At 36.4% G+C, this 22,132-nt stretch overlaps 2 protein-coding genes across 3 annotated transcripts in view; both read right to left on the bottom strand.

The window, feature by feature from the left end:
- Positions 1-6,370, bottom strand: part of pitpnab (phosphatidylinositol transfer protein, alpha b) — a 29,116-nt gene extending 22,746 nt beyond the window's left edge. The window contains exon 1 of the mRNA XM_067433727.1: positions 6,169-6,370. Within this exon, the coding sequence (XP_067289828.1) occupies positions 6,169-6,185 (17 nt within the window). The 5' untranslated portion in view covers positions 6,186-6,370. The remainder of the gene's footprint in view (positions 1-6,168) is intronic.
- Positions 6,371-7,807: 1,437 nt separating this feature from the next.
- Positions 7,808-22,098, bottom strand: slc43a2b (solute carrier family 43 member 2b). Of its 2 annotated transcripts, XM_067433116.1 has the most exons (15): positions 21,949-22,098; positions 21,180-21,411; positions 16,608-16,902; positions 16,345-16,400; positions 15,174-15,250; positions 13,178-13,270; positions 12,943-13,076; positions 12,656-12,849; positions 12,374-12,517; positions 11,548-11,565; positions 11,163-11,295; positions 10,923-11,055; positions 9,763-9,836; positions 9,523-9,646; positions 7,808-9,419 (listed from the first exon to the last, which is right to left on the bottom strand). In XM_067433116.1, exons 2-15 carry the CDS (start codon positions 21,337-21,339, stop codon positions 9,258-9,260), a joined length of 1,797 nt encoding a protein of 598 aa, XP_067289217.1. In that variant the 5' UTR covers positions 21,340-21,411; positions 21,949-22,098; the 3' UTR covers positions 7,808-9,257. The 2 variants fall into 2 exon arrangements, with proteins under 2 accessions (XP_067289217.1, XP_067289218.1); XM_067433117.1 differs by lacking the exon at positions 11,548-11,565 and having other exon boundaries at positions 21,949-22,097.
- Between the last annotated feature and the right edge of the window lie 34 nt (positions 22,099-22,132).

The following is a 22,132-nucleotide window of genomic DNA, read 5'->3' as shown; positions in this document are numbered from 1 at the left end:
TATAAACCTTTAAAGACAACCCTACTTTGATCTACTAAGTTAAATGTTAAACGATGGTAGCCTATATGCTTTTGTTGAAGCCTTTGGCCAGTAGTATTTCAAATTATTTTTTACAATTTTCATGTTTAACATCAGAATTTGTGGTGGCACACTACATTAACCATGATTCTGTACAGAAAATTCCACCAATCAGAGTCTCTCTACCAGCAAAACATACCAAATGACCTCTCCTATTCACTAAGAAAGATGTAATCTCCCTAAGCTCTCAAAAGCTAAATATTTAGCCTCGTGGTTAGCGAGCCGACATATACCACAACTGCACCGATCCCGTTCACCTCTCTCTCCACCCCATGTTTCCCTGTCAACAATATCTGCTGTCCTATCCAAAAAAGCCTTAACTTAAAGCCAAAAACATTACTTAAAAATATTTAATGTGTATGTGTGTATATATACATACATAAATACAGTAGATTGTGTCCAACACCCCTAATGCTTGCACAGTCCTATAGCTCGTCCTGGGTCAAAATTTAATTTAGTAACATTAGGCATTTTTTATTTATATTGGGGTGATCGTGTTATTTTACATATGCATATCATTACATATGATATTGCTTGTTTCTGCATATTCGTCGCATGTGTTTGGATCAGGAAATTCAGTAATATTTCAGAGGATGCGTAATAGCACCGCCTACCATATAACAGTGAAAACACAGAAAGCCAGAAATTTCCGTCAATGCCGGGGATAGAGTTAATTCAATTCTGTCAGGACCACTATCGTCAAAGATGATTTAAAATATCATATAGTTTGGATTGGTGGTATGGTTCTGTTCTGGACAAGAACAAGCATGGAATAGAGCAGGGAGAGCAGCGATAAGCCCCCTTACGGTAAAAAGAAAAGAACCAACGTAATGTATTGCATTTAAGGGGAATCAGAATGTCAAACCCTGAGTGACGAGAGGAGGAGCTGGGAATGGAAGAGAGTAATTAACGCCAGAGAACGTGATAGCTGCTGATAATACTAAAGGAGCGTATGCTGTGATAGACGTCGTGTCCCTATAGGTACACATATTTCAGCTGACGGTCAGCGACGGTCAGCTGATGCGAGCCTGACAAACGTGACCTGCCAAAACTAAAGCTATGCTTGATGGTTACGAGGCCAACAAGTCAACTTATCAAAGTTTGCAAAGTTATGATTTACTTCATCGCTGGATGGATTTGTTCTTATAATGCTTAAAAAGGGTCATGAACTGCACTTTATTTGATAGTGTTCTCTGAGGTCTACTTATAATGTTATAAAGATTTAGTTTTTACAAGTAATTTACAAGAAAAAAAAACAGGTTTTTGACCCTTTTTGATTGGCCTGCCACATTCAAGACTAAACGGCCACTGCTATGTTTGAGCAATTGGAATTATGTTTGTCGCACTGTCATTCTTATAGGCTATTCATAGTCCATCCTTTTTGATAAAGTGAAAAAAGTGTACTGTCAGTTGCAGTGTTGTTTCAAATGAAACGTGTTGTAATGTCTTACTGGTGACAACAGAAGATCTTACTCACTGAAGCTTTTATTCAGGATTACAGTTAATGACTTTGACCAAAACAATAAGAAAAGCAGCGTTCTCCACCTGCTTTCTTCTGTATCCGATAATCTAATGCATTAACCCCATAAATGCTGAACCAAAAGACACCAAATCATAACTATTCAGTTTGACTGTGGCACTACAGTATAAATAATCAGTACATATAAAACGATCTGTATCAGAGAATGCAATAGTGACGTATGGTAAACACACTGTTAGCATCACACTCATATTTTGCCATATTACTGTCAGATCCAATGTAGTTGGCACTGCATCATCTTTTCTCTCTGAAAAGTCGAACTGCGAACAGTAAGAATTTTCACCAATGTCATCTGAACAAATAACATGTCTGCCACTTTTTTTCTGACCAACTGAGAAAAAAGAAAAAGAAAAAAAAATTGCGCTACCATCTGTGATTAAATCTAACGATCGCTTAGCTCATATCACATCAAACTGTGCAAATGATTATACTTTGTTCTCAAATTGTTAATGTTAACAGCATCAACGTTGCCTGACTATGTATTTAGTGCATATTTCAGATTTCAATTTCCAGGCAGTCTAATCTTTTGTTCTTGATGACAGGTAAATCTCCAGTTGTCACTGATAGTGTCTTTTGGAACTTTCTGGATTATAATCCGCCATCAAAATGTTACATTTAATTACTCCAGCTGCGGTGAGAAAAGGCTATAAATGATCTGCCATCTGTAGCATCCTTACATGCGATGATAATACTAGCTGGACTCCTCCTTTATGTATATAGACGTGACATAATGACACAAAGACAAATGGTGGCATGCTTAAATTCCCCATGGAAAGCAACCAGTACCACTTAAATTATAATACATTATTATAAACTTAGCTTTGCGAAGTGGGCTAAGGTGGGAGATAGTTTTGCACACTGGCTACTTATGTACTGGCTATGCATCATTTTTAACCAAAAAATGTTTTACGAACTGCAGCTTTAATGTATGACAAGACCTTTGGCAAGCCGTTTTTTACTGGAAAACGAGTCAAAAATATTGATTATGAAAATGATTTTGCATTATATAATATTTTGTAGGAAATATTTGTCCTCGCCATATATCAGATGCTTCATAATCTCAGTGTGAAGTCTCACCATTTATCAAACGCTGTGGTCGCACAGGTGTGTTTTACTGTTTGCTGTTAGCATCTGCTAATAGCAGGAGTCACCTTGCCCTCCCGAGCATTGCCTGCGTCCTGAACAGGGGCTATCGGTCACAGTGGTGGATTCGGTGTCTCATGTACTCTGCCTCGATGACACCCTGGCTACTTTCTGCATTATAAATGCCTTTGCCCGCATGGCTGCATTTCGCTGTATAAGGCAGGCTTTACTTATTGTTTCAGTAACAAGTGTACAAATAGATTCTGAAACTCAATATTTAGAGAAAAGGTCAGCTTCTCTGCTTTACTACTAACTGCATTCAGCCAAATGAGAACATAATAATTATATATATATATATATATATATATATATATATATATATATATATATATATATATATATATATATATATATATATATATATATAAATGTAAATATTTTTGGAACCAACTTTGGGCAATTTTTTTTCTTACTAAGGTTACTTTACCTACTGTAAATATATATATATATATGGAAGAAAATGTCCAAATTAAGTGAGTTAAGTAAGTGTGATGAATGTATATGTTGGATATTACTGAGAATAATTAAAATAGACAGATAGAGAAAAATATTTTTTGAGAGATTATTTTCTAAAGTTTAACAGGCCAGAAGTGATCATATACTTCAAGAAACGCCAATATAATCTGTAAAATTGCCATGATGGTGAGGCATGGGTGACTAAAAAGGTATTTTAAGGCTGGATCATGGAGGTAAACTGGATCAGAGGAAAGTGAGTAAGAGACACACAGAACAAGAGGTCACTGCTTTAGCCCACATACACAAACTACTGATGTCTAATAAAAGCACAAAAATCCTCAAATGTAGATAGCTGATGTATAACATCAATGGATCAAGTTTATTGCCATTTTAAAACAAATTTTTCCCTTCACTAGTGTCATTTAAATAGTCATGTGGTGTGACTAATTATTTTTAAAGTCACCATGAAATCAAAATTGATAAGTCTTTTTTATGGAATATTGCTATTTATACCTATCTGCACATCTTTTTTTTTTTTTTTTTTTTTTTTTTATGTGTGCCCATGCGTATGCCCTCATCATTTTTAATCAAACTACCTTCCCCTCCCTCTTGAAGCGGCAACTCTGCTCTTCTCTGTCACTTTTATGACATCACAGCAATACCAAATGACTATCGCCACTGTTTTTTTAAATCAACAAATATTCCACAAATCTATCAAATATGAGGTCGTAAAAGCTAGGCCTACATGTATAATAATGAAGCTGAAATTTCATTCACAAATGATTCACAAATGATCAAATTTGAAACTAAAACTGCATTTACATTTTTATTAAAGGTCTAATTCTTCACCCGAGGGTATTTTTAGTGTTGAAAGTTATTTTTAGCGCATTATTGAAAGCATGAAGTACCATGGACAGCAAACCCTGAGGGACCTGAGGTGTAGGCTACAACAAGCACCCACTAGAGCCAAGAGAACCTGCTCCTCTTAATACACGTCTCATTTGTTAGCTATTTTCCAAAATATGAAAATTAAAACTATTCCATGCTACATATGATGCATTGTAGTTTTCATATTTCTTAGAACGGACACCTCGTGTTCACCTCTCTGTTTCTCAGAACCTCCATGACGTGGTTGAAAGTGACGTCAGAGAGATGCCGGTGTATGATAGATGATGATAATACGTTAGCCTTGTTACAGACGTCGCGTTGTAGAGATTCAGCTCGTGGCTGAGTCATTTGGAAGTTGTGTGTGTGTGTGTGTGAGCCTGTTTATGTGGTTTATGAGGACACAAATTTGTATAACTACATGGGTATTACACTGGTATTACACTATAAATGTGGTTTATGAGGACATATCAAATGTCCTCATAATTCAAATGGCCTTAAAAACATACTAAATGATGATTTTTTTGAAAAAGTAAAAATGCAGAATGTTTCCTGTGATGGGTAGGTTTAGGGGCAGGGGCAGTGTAAGGGGATAGAAAATACGGTTTGTACAGTATAAAAACCATTACGCCTATGGAGAGTCCCTGTAAACCACATAGACCAACATATGTGTGTGTGAGTGTGTGTGTGTGTGTGTGTGTGTGTGTGTGTGTGTGTGTGTGTGTGTGTGTGTGTGTGTGTGTGTGTGTGTGTGTGTGTGTGTGTGTGTTCGCGCGCGAACAGAACACCTCAACAGCGGAATTAAAGTGAAAGAGGTATTTCTGAAGGACACACTGGGATAAACCTGAAATGCACTGCGTCTGAGTTCGATTTAAAAACCATTTCGACCTTTTTCAATTTATGTAGCCCTGCTGAGATAGAAAAAAAGATAGTTTGCTTGTGTTAACTGGCCCAACAACTCCCAGCCTGCCCTGAGTTTACCCAATAGCCTAACCAGGGAAGTTTACAGAATGCACTAAATGTAAAATCGCAAGCGAACAGTAATCGGCTTTACGCGAGTAGCCTAACCAACAACAACAGCTCCTCGATTGATGTCTGTATCACTGATCAAATCGACTAAATAAATTAGTGTCATGTTTTTAACTTTATTACAGTGACTTTACACCTCATAGGCTGGCTACACGTATGACAAAAATGTCTGCTGTAAACGATTGCTTGACGATAGGGGCGCCAGAAAACAGAAAATTACTGACAGAAATTCTTGAAGAAGTCATTGAACAATTCACACACTGCCAAAACCCATCTTACGACACAGGCTGGGTCTTTTTTTCCACCGGGGACATCAGAATATCTATGTGATAGTATTATGCACCGCACTGTTTCGAGATGAATAGAGAGGCTCATGTGGTTTCAGTGACCTTTCTGACGATGCCTTCTGTGTTTGTGGCTAGAGGTTATTAATATTTCAAAGGTGAATGACGGGAGGAGGTTTAGAAGATATATTATCAAGTTAGTCGTGCGGTTCAATGAAACATGCACAAGGTGAACGGACCCAGCGCGGACGGTTAAGCGAAAATATGAATATAGCATATCCTACCAGATGGTGATAAATGAACGGGATGTTTCTGAAAGTATTAGTATAAATACACCGGCGCCATTTAATATCGGAACGCGGTGTGCTCAATTTGGTCCGTTTCACCTTCACGAGCGTATCAATAACACAACGAAGACACAATTAAACTCGTTTGATAAGATAGTTGAGGCAAAAGGCGTTTAATTGATTAATAATAATCCGGGGAAAACGTTATTGCACCAGCAAAACGTCACAGACACGTTTTAAACACATATAAAGTGTGTTGCAGGCCAATGTAAAATGATAAATAGGCTATCACCAAAGACATTTGTATATTAAATGCCTGACAAAATTATTACGACCAAGGGCTTTTAAATGTGAACTGTCATAAAGTCAAGTTTCCAATGTCGCCATGGCCTCTGGTACCTGTGCTGGATGGACAGACAGAGGATGCTCTCATTACAATCCAATCAAAAAATAACGCTGCACTTACAATTCTTTAATGAGCATTTTCTCCGGTGCTTTATGCCGTTCAAAGATAACGTCGTTTTGCACCTGGGCGAATCCAAATTAGTTTCGAGTCCTGCGTTAGTCCCGGTGTCTCGGTCTACCCCACCTCACCCGCTTCTATGTCATTCTAGGGACCGTTTTTCTATTTCCCACAGATTCACTTCCTGATCAGGCCGAGGGGGGCGTTAACGACAACCCCTGATGCCGTGACATAGGAGTGATGTCGTCATAGGGGCGGGGGTGATCGTGGTCAGCTTTAATGTTTTATTTAAACAGAAAAACAGGGAGGACCATCTATGGATGCTCTGAGGTGGTCACTTCTGTGATGTAACAGCTGGTGGTCATATATCTGTCTATAGGCTATCAGTCAAATTACAATCTGTAACAAATTATGTAACCATAAACTGGTGCAGTCTATTTATAGCACATCTGGGGACAGATCCCACCATCCGATTATTTTCATGTCGTTACAGTATGATCTGCCCTCCACCAAAGCATTTCTGAAAGCACATATGTGTCTCCCATTCACACTGTTTATTTACTATAAATGTACTATTTATTTGACTAATAGGGCATTTTAAAATTTGTTTTTTTAAATATTTTTTTAATTTTATAATTTTAATAAAGAGTCAGATCATCACTCTCGTATAATGTCATACACAAACTTTCAACTAGCTTTTTTTTGGGGGGGGGGGGGGCTATCCCTTTAAGGACAGCAAAATATGATGATGAAGGGATAACAGCAGCTATGTAATTTAATTTAATTTATTCATTCATTCAGACACATTTATACAATTTGAGGAAATATGTTGTGTAAAATATTACAAATAAAATATTTGTATTAAATAATTGCTAATTGTATACAATTATATAATAGGCTATAGCCTATTATATATATATATATATATATTCATTAAAATATTTTTTATTTATTTACATATACATATTTACATATTTATTTATTAATTTACATTTATTTACTGTTAAAAATTTGGTAAATTAAATAATCACAATTAATCTCATAATAAAAGCAGAATAAAAAATAAACAGTGATGCATAAAAATAACACGAGTTATGTAATCCAATGAACTTTTTCAAGTAATACATTACTTTTAAATTTAAATTTCTCCCAGCTGGGAAAAAGGCAGAATAAATAACATGGTAGTAAACAGCTTGCTTATTTTTCCATTTGTTGACATGACATGGTTAGATTCAGGTGGTAAATATCATATATTAAGTTATCTCTAAGGTTTCCACCTTAGCATAGCAGCGACATGCAGCAACACACAAACATGTTTAAATATTAAAAAATTAAATGATTCCTCTCTGAAGAAGTGTTCAGTCTTTCCGCTTGCAAATTCTGCCATGTAAATAGCGAATCCGCCATGGTGCAAACGCAACTGGCTTTTTAAGAGAATGGGAGATGAGTCTCTGATTGGTTTATTGCACGTTACGCCCAAAACACACCCGTTACTCGTGAAGAGAATAAGGGCAACCTTTTTAGGACCCTTGGTGTGGAAGGGCCATATAACTTTTTCAGTGTAATTAAAACAATAGACAATTAAATATAAGACACTATTATAATGTTTTTACTGTAAGAAAAAAAAAAGTAAATGGCAAAATGTAATAATTAAAAAGTTTATTGAATATAATCCTCAACATTAATGCCTGGCTTATAGAACAATACATGAAAGTTTAAAAAAAACAAAAACAGCCACTGCAACACTGAGATGTAAGTTAATACAACAACCTTTGCAAGTAAGGCTGCATTGTCCATATGGTCTGTTAAGAAATAAATACATTACACACAATACCAGAACATTTCCACAGAATCCTTCGCTCCAGTCTCCCTGTCAGCTATCATCAGCATTACTAACTGCACTGTAAACTGCACACAAGGCACGTTTGTGAGTTAAGTTTCTTTCTATACAATATTTTACTTCAGAGGTCCATGATAACTTGATCTAACGATCAGCGACATAACTTACTCTCAACACACTCTGAGAAATCACAGAATGTTAGTGAAAGAAAGACAGAAAAAGGGAATAATGGGTCATGAGGGGGTTTATGGGACATGTGTTAAAAGTGCTGTAGTTGCCCTGACATCTGCGCCTCAGCTTTCAGCCATCGCCTCGCAGATCAGTCACTCACTGTAGATCATTAGCAGTTCAGTCCAGCCTCTTTTATGTATGCATCTCATGTGCATGAAGTGTAAAAACGTATATACAAACTGACATACATAAATTGTGGCTTTCATAAAGTACCTATGATCAAAAGTGATCAAATCCTTTTCATAAATACAACATTTCATAAAAAAGGCACTTTGTGTATCATTATGAATGAAAAATGTTCTTGAAAGGGATTTATAGTGAATGCGATTACATTGCACTATTATTATCACAAGGTGCGGTATGTAGGATTGATAGTTTATAGCTAGTGGTCGAAATAGGTACTGCAGTCAAAATTCGAAATATTGGACATTGTTGTTTCCGACACGGAACGCACATTTCAAAGTAGTGCCAATGTGTACCAAAGGTGAATTTAGCATGTTTCCTAAATATCTTCAAGCATATTATGGTATGTTTATGCTTTAGTAAAGTGAAAAACGTACATACAGCACCTTCAAAAATGAAAAGTTAGGGCTATACTGGCTTATACTGAAATCACTTGTGAAGGTGAGTTGAATGAATGGGGTGTTTGGCTGCGTTTCTGGGCAAAACTGGCAGCATTACACTGTCTGTGCGGGCCAGGCTGGCCTCAAAAACGTCTAGTTGGCGTAAACGGTGTATATAAAAACCATATACCAATTTGCAGAGCACTGAATTCTCCCTGGTTTACACAATGGAGAGGCAGTCAGGTTCGAAACGTTATCACGTTCAAATGCACAATATGAAATATCTGTGATAATTTATGAATCAGAAGTCTCTCTCATTCTTCTTTTCATCCAATGGGTTACTTAATAAGCCTCTAAGAAAGAGACACACAATAGTGTGTGTATGTGTTTTTGTGTAGCTGTGATGATATTCTCATGCCTTTGTTTTTCCCTTTATCTGCATTTTTTTTTTTTTTTAATTACACAAATGCCTCTGGTACATCACTGCCGTTAATTTTCAGAAAGATTTTAGAATTATTTTCCTTCTCCTTCCTCTTTTTGTGCAGAGTTCTCCTGAAGTACAGCAGGTACAGCGGTAACAGGAAGCCCAGCATACTGAGAACCAGGAGACCGACGTTCACCTACACCAGAAAAAAAAAAAAAGATAGAGAGGAGGTCAAAACATGCCTAACGGGCATTTATTCCATTTAGCATTACTAAAGCTCTCTCTTGTTTGTTTCCTACCCAGAGCGGGTCTCCATTCAGTGGTCCCATCATGGCCATGAACAAAGGCTGCTGCAGCAGAGCGAACAGCGCGCTAACCAATGACTGCATTCCAGTCAGACTGCCGAACTGAGATGAAGGGTACCTGCAGACACACAAACAGATTATGTGTTATCATATCATATCCTTTAAATCCTGGCAAAAGTAATGATCGCAAAGCTATATATAATCATGTATTAGAGATAATACTGATAAACTCACACGGCAGCGTAAAGTCCTCCGATGGCGGAGTGGATGAAGCCTCTGACGATAGTGTGAAGGACAAATGAGAACATCTGGAGAGAGATGACATGAGGTTTAATGACTGTTCGAGGTTTTACTGTTTCTTGTTGTAAAATTGGCATGCTAGTAGTTTCATAATTAAGCCACTAGAGGGAGATGCTGTACAGATAAGCAGAAGAGAAATAGGTGGATGTTGCATAGCATACCACTTTTACTTTTTCTGCTGTATGGTGCATTGCACTACCCCGTATGGCAAATATAGTAAGAGTAGTATGCTATTCCAAATTTGGCCATAGCCTTCCTCTGCACAATAAACAGAATAGCATACTCTTAATATCACTGCAGTATGTAGTGTACACTGTGCACAGTATACAAATACATGCACTGAATACTCATGAATATTACATTTGCACAAAGATGTATATTGTGTATATCAGTGTGTATATTTTATGTATGTTGCAACTCATAATGTAATAACAATTTTTACATTATGAGAAATGTATTATATTATAAACTCACCAAAAACATGTCATATTTCCATTAATGTAATAGCTTTTAAAACATAAAAAATATTAGTAGTCCCTTGCAGTACATTTTTAAAAATCTAAATCTTAAGTCTTAAACTACCTGCAAAATGCAACACATTTAAATATTTGTGCCGTTATTATTTATTAATTATTTATTATTTATTGTTATTAAAAATGTACACTCTAAAAAATGCTGGGTTAAAAACAACCCAAGTTGGGTTGAAAATGCACCTACCCAACAATTGGGTTGTTTTAACCCAATGGTTGAGTTGTTCTTACCCAGCAATTGGGTTGTTTTAACCCAATGGTTGAGTTGTTCTTACCCAGCAATTGGGTTGTCCTAAGCAACATTTAACCCAACCACTGGGTTAAAACAACTCAACCACTGGGGTAAAACAACCCAATTGTTGGGTCGGTGCATTTTCAACCCAACTTGGGTTGTTTTTAACCCAGCATTTTTTAGAGTGTACTACAAGGGAATATGTTTTAAAAGTTATTACAAAAAATAGAGTAGAATGGTAGTATGCTATTCTGAACACATCCTGTATCTTGTTTGTTGTTGAACTGATGCATTTCTATGGACTATTCAAAACACAGAGATACATAACACACCTGAAGCGGGAGATTTGGAATTAGGCAGGTGACGCCAAAGCCGACGAGGAGGATGTTGGTGAAGATGAAGGCACGTGTGGCGTTGGTGACTTTCTGAATCTGTCTGTCTCTGCGTTTGGGCTGGGGTTCATCTCTGGAAACAAGGAGTGAAAAGAGACGCTTAAAACAGCTGTCATTGATTGAACTTCACACATTATTAGTCCATGTCCAAAGTTCACTAAAAAGTGCTCCATAACCTACTTGTTGTGCTCTTTTTCATTGATTTCTCCATCATCGCATTCTTTCAGCTTCCAGTCCATGATCTGACCGATGACCGGCGTCGTCATCAAGCACAAGAGTTGCATCACCCCAAAAATGGAGGTGTAGAGACTCACTGAGAGAACAGGAGAGAGAGATATTATAACGCTGTCTAATGGATAACGTCTGAGGTTGGTTAATAACTACTCTGGTTAATGGCTGAGTTTATGGCACTCTGAAGGCTTGCGTATGCACTACGTCCCAGAGCACAGGTGGACAGGGAGTGCGATACGCTTGAGGTGAGTACAGGAGAAGGTTAAATGTTAGAACAACATGCTTAAGGAACTTCATGCTCTACTGGTTTCTACTGCGCTACTGAGATTCTTACCCAATTCCATTTTCTCAACTGCAAAAATAGTAAAAGAAAAAAATTTAATTAGAAGGCAATTACCTTAAAACTGACAGGAAAAATGTAAACTAAATAATTAAAAGAACTAATATAATATTCTGTAATAGTAACATAATTACTATTTTTTTGCTGCATTTACATATCTATATTATCATAGTTCAAATGTTTTGTAATTTTTTTACAGAAACATTTTGTTATCCTGCAATCATATATCTGAATTATTAGAAATAAAATGTTTTGTTGTGATTTTACCCCCCAAAAATGTTTTTTGCAATCATATATATGAATTATCATAATGCCTTTTCCCCAGAAAATATATTTTGCTGTGTTCTCATATCTGTATTACTGTAATTAAAATGTGTTTGTTTTATGTTTTTTTTTTTCTGAAAAGAAAATAGTACTTTGCTGTGGCATATCTGAATTATCATAACTAAAATGTTTTTCTTTAGTCTTTTTTTCTGAATTATCAAGGGTAAAAAATGTACCCCCCTCCTTCATGTTTTTTTTCCCATAAGTATTTTCTTTTGCTGTGTTCACATATCTGAATTAGTTCGTTTTTTGCTTTTTACCTAGAAAAAAATATTCATAATAATTATAAACTCATAATAAAAATATTTAGCTTTGTTTACCCCCCAGAATCGATGTTTTACCACATTCACCAATATTAATTATTGTAATTAGTAAAAAAATTATAATAATAAAAAATCCCCCAGAATATTTTTTGCGGCGTTCACATATCAGAATGACCCTAAATGACTTTATTTATATATATTTTTGCCAGGCATATGCAATCATGCTTATCCACCTGTGTTGAGATCTCCTCCGCCGAGGGCCTCCAAGATGTTGTTCATGGCTCCCATGTAGAAGATGAGACGCAGCTGTGTTACAGACATGGTCACCAGACTCAACATGAACAGAGGGCTTAAAATGCTCTTCATGAACGACTGAGCTGCAAGGAACAAAAGAAAAACAGAGTTGGTCCAAACTATTTGCTGACCCGTCGACCCATTTATAGCTCTGTTCTCGAAACTTTGCGTTTGTGTATTTGGATATGTGGTGTTTTCTTGTTTCAGACATTGTCACTTACTTTCCTCCTTGGTCTCACACTGCAGTTCCAGGTCCATGGTGGACAGACAAAGTTTCTGACCCTCTTTGGCAAGCTCTTTCTGTTTCTGAGTGTTATCCACGCTAAGACGCTTGCCCACTGTCGTAACTTGATTATAAAACTGCTTTCCTGTAATCTTATGGTCGAATCCCAGCCAACTGAACTTGATCTTGATGCTGGATGGACAGAGAGACAGAAAATATACACGATGCGAGTGAGATATTGTAGATGTTCGATGTGTGTAAGAGCGGTGTATGTGTGTTTCTTACGTGTAGTCCATGTCCTCGGGTCCAGGGAAAGGCTCCAGGGGCCAGTTGAAGAAGCAGTTGATGAAGACGAGGCCTGCACAGCCCGCCCAGACCACCAGAATTGTGATGAAGGTCACACCGACGTCATAGATCACCTGGTAAGAGAAACAACGTTCAACAAATCATACTCGTAAGAACATAAGGTAGGGTTAACTTACAATCACTTGTTTTCACCAAGTTGTTTAATCTAACAAACCTTGACCCCAGGAAAGGTGACAGCCGAGGAAGCATACGAGCCGATCATGAGCGCGATGAAGGTGGCACGCAGGTCACCAAACATGTTGGGCAGCTGGAAGGAATTAATAACTCATTTAGTTACAAATAACTTTAGATAGGCAGACAGAGGACTGCTCTTTTGGGAGCTGGTACTCATTTAAAACTTCTGTTTCATGACAGATTTACTCACAGAAAACACAATTACAGCAGATGTATTAGTATTATATATATATATATATATATATATATATATATATATATATATATATATATATATATATATATATATATATATATATATATATATATATATATGAATTTTTAGTGCAGTCAACATGATTAATTGCGATTAATCGCATCCAAAATAAAAGTTTGTGTGTGTACCTAACATACGTGTATAATTATTATGTATACATAAATGCACACACATGCATGTATATATCTAAGAATTCATTTATACATAAAATATTATATTAATGTATAATATAAATTATATAAATATATATAAACAGTATATACATGCAATTTTATTTCTTAGTGTTACTGAGTGTGTATTTATATATACATAACTATACAGAGTGCACAGACACACACACACACACACACACAAACTTTTATTTTGGATGTGATTAATCGTGATTATTCATTTTTAACAGCACTAAAAATTATATAAAAATGTAAATGATCCATAACAATCCAACCCTAAAAAATATTTTTATTTTTACATTTATATATATTATTTTAATAAAATTGTTAAGTTCTTTATTTATTTATTTTAATATGATATAATAATCCATAACTATCATAGCAATAGAAAAAAAAATCATTTTCAGAGCATATTTTTTACTGTGTGGTTGCTATGAGAATAAATACAGTTGATCCACAGTCTTTCTCTAAAAAATGGCAGCAGGCAAGGAGAGATGGTCAACAGTGAAAGCAGTTTTAGTTCAGAGTCACTGACTATAACCAGAGTATAAGGGCTGGTGTTCAAACAGCGGAAAGAGAAAAAGAGCAAGTGACCCCAAAATGTTTTGAACACTTAATCCACACTTCTTTCTTACTTCACTTTCTTTCTGTTCCTCTTAGTCAATAAAAGAGGAATAACTAAGAACTGAGGAATGATCCATCCAGTTGGAACCGGCTGAAGCAGAGTCTCTTTTATGACTCTAATTGGAGCCCAAACTGGGGCAGCCTACCCACAGTTATGCCTTGTTCCTGTGACAACAAGTGGATGAGCAACAGCGAGTGTCCTGTTACGTAAGAATGCATTTGAATGTGTGTGATCAGCAGCTTTGTGATAGAAGAGTTATGAGAATTCCTGTTGGAACTGGTGTGAAGATATTCTCCAAAATCAATTGTTATGCGACTCCATCTAAGCGACGCACCGCGGCAAACAAGAACGCTCTCATTATCATCAACAAATCTTCGCGTTAAGTCATCGATGTAATGCAAGTATTTGAAGTGTTGTTTTTCTCAGGGTTTGGACATTAACATGTTCATTTTGGACTCTGGATGTAAGTGTTTTTGTGAGTTCATGGTCATGTAGTTCCTCGGGTCGTTCTGAACACATGATAACCGCAGGCTAATCTTACAGGGTCAGCACACTGAATCAGGAGTTAATGCATGGTGCCAGTGCGGCGACAAAAGCAAGTCAGCAGGAAAAACACTGAAGTAAGATGCACAGATGGGACTAATGATTAACTTACTGCACTAAGCTTGAGAAGACTGAGGAAAAAGAGACACGGAGACTTTTAACTAGCCTGGATGTAACTTGATTGCAGGGAACAAATGTAACACTATCAAAATTTACCATTGAAAAAGCCTTATCTTAAGGCTGATCTGAATCAGATGGGACGTATCCCCCTCAGTGTTAATGGCGGTTACAGTCGCTAATTAGCAAAGAAACAAACGAACACATCAAAAGAGCTAGAAAAAATGAAGCACAAGTGTGCATTCATGAATAAGTTAACACTCACTGTAAGTGAAGTGAAGGTCATACACATTCCCCCAAAGCCATTAAAGGTCAGAGCGATGAAGATCAGAACGGATAGTTCTAGGAAAAACAAGCAGATGTTAATCATTTCTGGTGGAAAATCGACATATTGGTTTCTGTTTCAATATAGCAACATAGTCTCGTACACTCAAAAAAAAAAAAAAAAAAACTTTGTTCAGTTTATTTAAGCAATTCATCTTGATTTAGCACCATTATATGAGGTTTCTGGTTCAAATGTAATTGATTCCTGTAAAACTGACTTAAAACCGTTACTCTTTGACATGACTTGATGTTTTTATTTTGAAATAACATGTTTCAATCAAGTAACCCAATCAAACAGGACTTTTTACTTCCCATCATGCTTTGCAAAGGGGCTGAATTCGGAGAGTAAATGTTTAAATAAAGTTTATTGGACGTTTTTCTTTTTTGGACGTTACCATTGTGGTGAAATGTAGAGCATGTGCTTGGAGTAAGGATTCGCTAATAACGATTGAAGCTGTTTTAATAATTAAAAAAATCAACTTGTTTGGGCATGCCATGGAAGTAACAAAACCATCTTAGCTAGCAAATACAATCTTGTAAAAAGTTCTGTAAATGTTCTAAAAAATAGCATTTCACTAAATAAAAATAATCATTTAAACTGGATTACTTGTTTTGATTTTTATATTAATTTTTAAGAGTAATTACACTTTATATATATATATATATATATATATATATATATATATATATATATATATATATATATATATATATATATATATATATATATATATATATATATAAAGTGTAATTACTCTTAAAAATTAATACTATATATATATATATATATATATATATATATATATATATATATATATATATATAGTATAGTATTAGTAATAGTATAATTTGGACAAAATTAAGAATGTTAACCTGATTTAACTAAATGGCATTGAATTAACTTTACGTTAAAAAAAACTTTTACTGAAATAAACAATGTTAATTAAATTCAACATAATCCAATTACGTGGAACCAAAAAAAAATTCAGTAGATCCAACGTATCATTTTTTTGAGTGTACCAGATGTGGGCCAGATCTGGACCAACACTATGATACTGTCTGGGAGGATAGTAACATAAATTCATACTGAATTGCATTAACAACATTCTTACCATTTGGGTTGCTGGCTCCATAAGCGATCATAAGGCACGAGAGGGCAAAGCAGGCACTGGAAAAGAAGATTTAAAGTCAATTAATCACTGACATTTTTATGGTCATTTGTATTATAACCTTAGGATACACACTTACCACATAACAAGGTCTAAAAGCTTTATATATTAATGCAAACATATATGTTTTTAATTCATGTTTCTTCCCAAAAATAAATGATTGTCATTGGAATGATATTTAAAAATATGAAGTGTGTGCTACCTACCTTCCAAGCAGGCGGAGTTTGCGTGGACCGTATTTGTCCATGACGATTCCGAGAGGGAGTGTGATGGCGCTGAGGAGGAAGGAGCCCACGGTGAAGGCCAGATTCAGCATCTCATCCTGTTCTTTACAGATGAGCCAGCCGTTCATCCTCAGGTAGTCCTCTGGATGTTTCAGAGGGACCATCTCCACCCCTCCATCATGCTGGGCAGGCTGGAACTCGTCATATTCAAAATCTGCATCATTCGACGGTGATGACGGCACAGCTGGTAAGGAGAAGTTTGCCATCGAGCTGTTTCCTTGAAAGTAGGAGAAGAGGAGAGATATAAGAGGCTAATGTTACCCATGTAATTGCATGATCACTGCTAATATATACAACCCACTGGAGTTTCGCTACTCATCATTCCTGCTAAATCATGGGGATAAAGAGAGGGAGAGAGTGAGAAAACTCAGATGCTGGTGTAAAAACTGGTCACGTGTCCCTGCTGTGAGCCCTATGCTGTGACGTAAGCATCAGGTACTTGCAATTCTGGTGGATGTCCAACCACGCGGATGCCACACGTGCAGACTTCTATACCTTATGATAGTTCCTTTAAACTCTCATCCCTCCCTCGCACTTTATAACAACCCGTTCCTTTGTGGGTCAAAATGACCTAAAGCCCTAAAATTATACTTAATTTTTTTTAGTCCAGAAACCTTATATCATTTATCTTGTATCTATTTTTTATTATAATTTTTTTTACGTATTTACCTTTAAATTACTAAATTTGATCAATAAATAATAAATAAATAATATTTTCACATTCTTTCAACTTAAATTCAAAATAATTCACGATTTCATGCATAACCCTTGTAGCCATCAGCTTATTCTTTCTCTTGTGGAAAGAATTATTATAACGATATTTTGGGACTCTTGCCACTATATGGCCTCAACATGGAGCAAAAAAAAAAAGCGATTCTGCTGCGTCCTAAAGTCAGTTTTTCTTCAGTATGCATTCAGATACACATGTAGACATAAAATTTTTGATAATGTTTGAGCATTTTTAGTTTTTCTATGTTTATTAAAGCATTCCAATATTTCCTATGGGGGTCAGATTGACCCGGGAGGGAAGGATTTGTTACTTTTTTAAATTTCAACCACAAAACTTAAAATCCCATCAATTTTTTTAGGGTATCCGTGGTTCAAGTATGATAAAAGTCCTAGGTTGTTGGACCACTCCAATGAACGCTCAATTGGGGGGGGGGGGGGGGGGGGGATGTATTAAAGATTAATTTTGGATCAAAGTGAACGATGAGGGTTTAATTTCAAGACTGGGGTTCATACACTCTTCGCCTTGTCAACAAACTGAAACGGTCCATGAAGTAAAGTTACAGAAAGTAAGGACAACCCAATAATACCTCAAGACTCGGAATTGTCTGTTGATAAAATTTCTATAGCAACAAGAGCACTGGAAGCCTGGGGAAAGTAGTGTCTTTCTACTACGGAAAACAAAAGAAGATATTTTAACTTAGTTTATCTTGTCCAAACAATAAAAGTAAATGGGCTCCAGTATTGTTTGGACACCAACATTCTTCAAAATAACTTTATTTTGTGTTCAATAATGAAGAGGGGTCATACAGGTTTAAAATGGCATGAGGAATACCAAATGAAACCAACACTATATCTTTGACATGCTCAATGTCTAAATGGACTAAATGTACTTTGTACAAAATGTTTGTACTTTAAATGATTTACTTCACAAAAACAACTCAAAGTATGATAATGTCCTCACCAGGTTTTCTAATTAGAAAAGGTTTGCTTATGACCAGCGTGGCTAGCCCAGCATAAGCCAACCTAGAATTACATAAACTGGTCTTTTCAGCAGCTCCAAAGTGTCTGAGATAAACCTTCACCCAGCAGTAAAATGCTTGGAATGAGGAATCACCATTATGTGGTCTCAATAAAACCCGAGATAAGAGCTGGGAATGATAGAAAGGAGAAAGCTCAACATTTGCTCTTCCTTTATCTTGTTCTGCTGCAGGAACAATGTTTATAATCGTCCTTTTGGACTATTGTACAATCCTGTTCGACATTATCTCACCATGCATATACATATATAAACTACAGATACCAAACCAAGTGACACTCAATTAATAGCTGCTGGCTCACTGGAGACATATAAAGTAATAATCAGACCTGACCTTATACTAATCTAGATGTTTTTCCATCTTAACTGCTGATGATGCGTAACAAAAATAACCCCTGAAAAACACAAAATGTGGTAACAAAAAGTACACTTTTGAGACATGTTCTGACAAGATTATTTTAACAGTATGGACAAATGTTCCTCCAGTAATGTAAATAGAATGTACAGTACGTTCAAAGTTGTCTAGTCTTAAATAATGTGTTGGAGAACTTTAAAAAAAAGTGATGTTCTTTTTTGGTGTTGGAATGCTAAATTTGCTATAGTCAGCCACTCAATTGTGCCAGTGTCATCCTAATGATGCACGTGTCACCCTTCCACAACAAGGGAGGTGGTTTCCAACGCCAACTGTGCATTAGAGTCAGTGCAGAATGTTCTGACGTGTTTCACACCCGGTCGTGAACTTTCTCATGCCACACATGAAGGGTTGGGTTTTACCTCGCCTGATAGGAAACTGAGGCTTGCTCTGGCTTCTTTCCTAAAGCGTGCTAATGTGTGTGCTAAAGATGCACCAAAGATGGTGTACGTAGGCCACACTGAAGTGCAAATGGCTGCATATTGCAGGACACACCCAGAAAGATAGCCATCATCTGGTCTCCACAAAAAAAGAAAACTGGAGTGTGTGCATTTGATAAAAAGGTTGAACATACATGAACCTACTGAACCTCAGTTGAAAGGTTTATTACTTAACCTCAGTGTAATAAACCATATTCTATGTAACACATTGGTTTGTTACTGATATAAGTAATTAATATTGCTTTTCATCTGATCCTTCACCTATTGTCTGATGGGCCGACGGCCATGTCTGATTCTGAGTATCAGAAATCGAAATTTCCAAAATCCAAATTAAAATTATTTTAAAATGTCCTAAACTTTTGTAAATATCTAAGTATTAAAAATAAACTATTAACAATAACAGATTAGGGAGTGAAGACAAGGAGGGGTTGTTCTTTTCATTCATAGCCATTAGTTTGGTGGCCAGATCTGATAAAATGTAAGGAACAGACACACAATACAAATTGTCTGTAACCTCATTTCAAATAGAGCGTGAATGTGATTTAAAGAAAAAAAAAAACATTGTTGTGCCAACTTCAAAGATTGCATGGTGGGAAATCACAGCTAGTCTACTAAAACCACAAGCGTCATCTCATCTTTCAAAAGTCCCTCAAGAAGAATGAATGCTGACTAGTGCCTCATGACTCTGTCCTTTGAGTCTTATCTGAGGACTTTAACATTGCTGAATACAGTCTTGCGACATTTTTCGCTGAGACACAATAACGTGACTGACCAAAAGGACAGTCAATCAGCTGAGTAATGTCAAAAACCAGGAACTATGACAGCAGCAAAAAGAAGCAATAAGCACTTTCCAATGCAAAAATGTCCTGCCAAGCAGACTGACAGACATGTAAGATGCCCACCACTCCACCCAGAAGAAGTGGTATTCCTAGATCTACCCAAACGATAAGCCTCCTACAGTTTCCTTCACAAACAACTCTTTTTATCGTCTTCTACCCCTCCTTACCCCTTTTCCTCTTGTCTGCCTGGGAATTTCAAACCAGCTTTTGTGGTTAAATAGGTTTCAATGACCTCATGTTTTATTAAACCTAGCACAAAGTGCTTGAGAAAGAACAAGACAGTGATAAAAGGGCATCAGCAGATCAAAATGTTCTTATGTGATGCAAATCAACACCAAAGCCAGTTCAATCAATCAATTAGGCTCTAATCATTAGGTCTGACTGAGAAGATAAGGATCTTAATTTACATCAAACAAGCTGTAGGCCTTTCGATTTAAAGGTACAGTTGATTAGGTCAGAGTCCCTGTGGAAAACCCTACAACATTCCAGTGTTTTACTGAGCAACCGTGACTATACCAGCTGATTTAATGGAAGTCTGTGGTAGTTTCTGTGTTTGTGAGGCTCCTGAGGGAAGACACCATTCTTCCTCCTTAGAGAAGGTAAGCACAAAAGTGTTTTTCTGTGAAGCGCAATCAGTTACACCACATAAAACGCTACTGTCAGTGATGGAATACTGCACAATACACTTGACTTTACATGTGACTTTATACGATCCTGAGCCTTCAAGATCAGACTGGAAAGAAATGGATGGAATTTTATCCGTATACTGGCCAATAAGCTAAATATAATCAGGTATTAAATTAAATTATTTTATAGATAGGTTCACAAACTTGACTTGCAGCGCATCATGTAACACAAATGTCCTTAAATTCTTGATGTTATATTGGTTCTTCAGAGCAGAGTGTATTGGTTTCTGGGTTATTTAAAACACCCTTACATACAATAAACACATTCTTTGTGAAATTTAAAAAGGTTCTCCTGTGGCATCAGGCTGGTAAATCCTTTTTGGATCTAGGTGGAATCTAGAGTGACTCTTACCTGGATCCGTGCAGAGGTATGAATAGAAGCCTTCAGACTTCAGCATGATGAGTAAGGAACCCCAGCCCAGCAGAACGGCGGAGAAGAGCAGATTTTCAATTATGGCCGTTACCGCCATCCACCAGCGACGGGCAAATGCCGTGGCTAGAGTGGGTGCCATGACTGCAAGGAGTAGTAAAGCAGACAGATAAGAGTAAAAGGGTGGTTGCCTGGTGGGATGAGACCTCACAATCTGTGGATGAAGAAGAGAGACAGAAGTGTTTGAGCCAATTTAATGGAATGCCCAGAATTGCATGTGATGATGTTGTTATAAAAAGGATTTCTAGAGCACAAATAAAGACACACCTAAATCGTTTTTTTTTTACACTTTCTTGAACACAAAGACTCACACTGTTATGGATGTATATCACTTTCAAAATCAGTTCTTTCAAACTCATTTGGCTCTTTTGCATTACAGTGGTGACAGGGAGGGGTGCTAAAACTACAAAATTCACATTACAACAGACCCCAAGCATTATTTAGATGCAAAATACCAAAAAGATAGCTATATAACAAAAGTAAATTGAATTTTTATATGATATAAACACATTTCCTTACGTAACACAGTGACTTGTATATCAACTTTTAACTTTTCAAATTTAACAATCCAACTGGCCTTATAGGCTATATTGCAGTTGCTCAAAATAAAATCTTATAAATACAAAATAAAATAAAATATAATAATAAAATAAAACTAAATGAATTATATACACACACAACAGAATTTTACCTTTGAGAGAAAGGCAATCAAGTTCCGTAGCCTTTAAGTGCAGAGCGATCTCCCCGTGCTGCCTTTGCTTTCTCTTCCACCCTCCTCTCTCTCTCTCTTTCTCCTGCAGTCACCGGCACTTACTGAGAATTTGTTTCAGAGCAACTGTCGGATTTATAGCTGTTTCATGTGGTAAAGCATCGGC

The sequence above is a fragment of the Pseudorasbora parva genome, chromosome 23, assembly GCF_024679245.1.
Source record: "Pseudorasbora parva isolate DD20220531a chromosome 23, ASM2467924v1, whole genome shotgun sequence".
NCBI lineage: Eukaryota > Metazoa > Chordata > Actinopteri > Cypriniformes > Gobionidae > Pseudorasbora > Pseudorasbora parva.
This window is presented reverse-complemented; position numbering and strand designations above follow the sequence as displayed.

Bases quoted from the DNA above. Each gene is read 5' to 3' on its own strand.
- slc43a2b (XM_067433116.1), bottom strand. From the start codon at position 21,339: ATGGCACCCACTCTAGCCACGGCATTTGCCCGTCGCTGGTGGATGGCG. The intron at 16,401-16,607 runs GTAGGTAGCACA...CTTCTTTTCCAG, and splicing joins AAACTCCGCCTGCTTGGAAG to TGCCTGCTTTGCCCTCTCGT. The intron at 12,850-12,942 runs GTAAGAAACACA...CTGTCCATCCAG, and splicing joins CCCGAGGACATGGACTACAC to CATCAAGATCAAGTTCAGTT.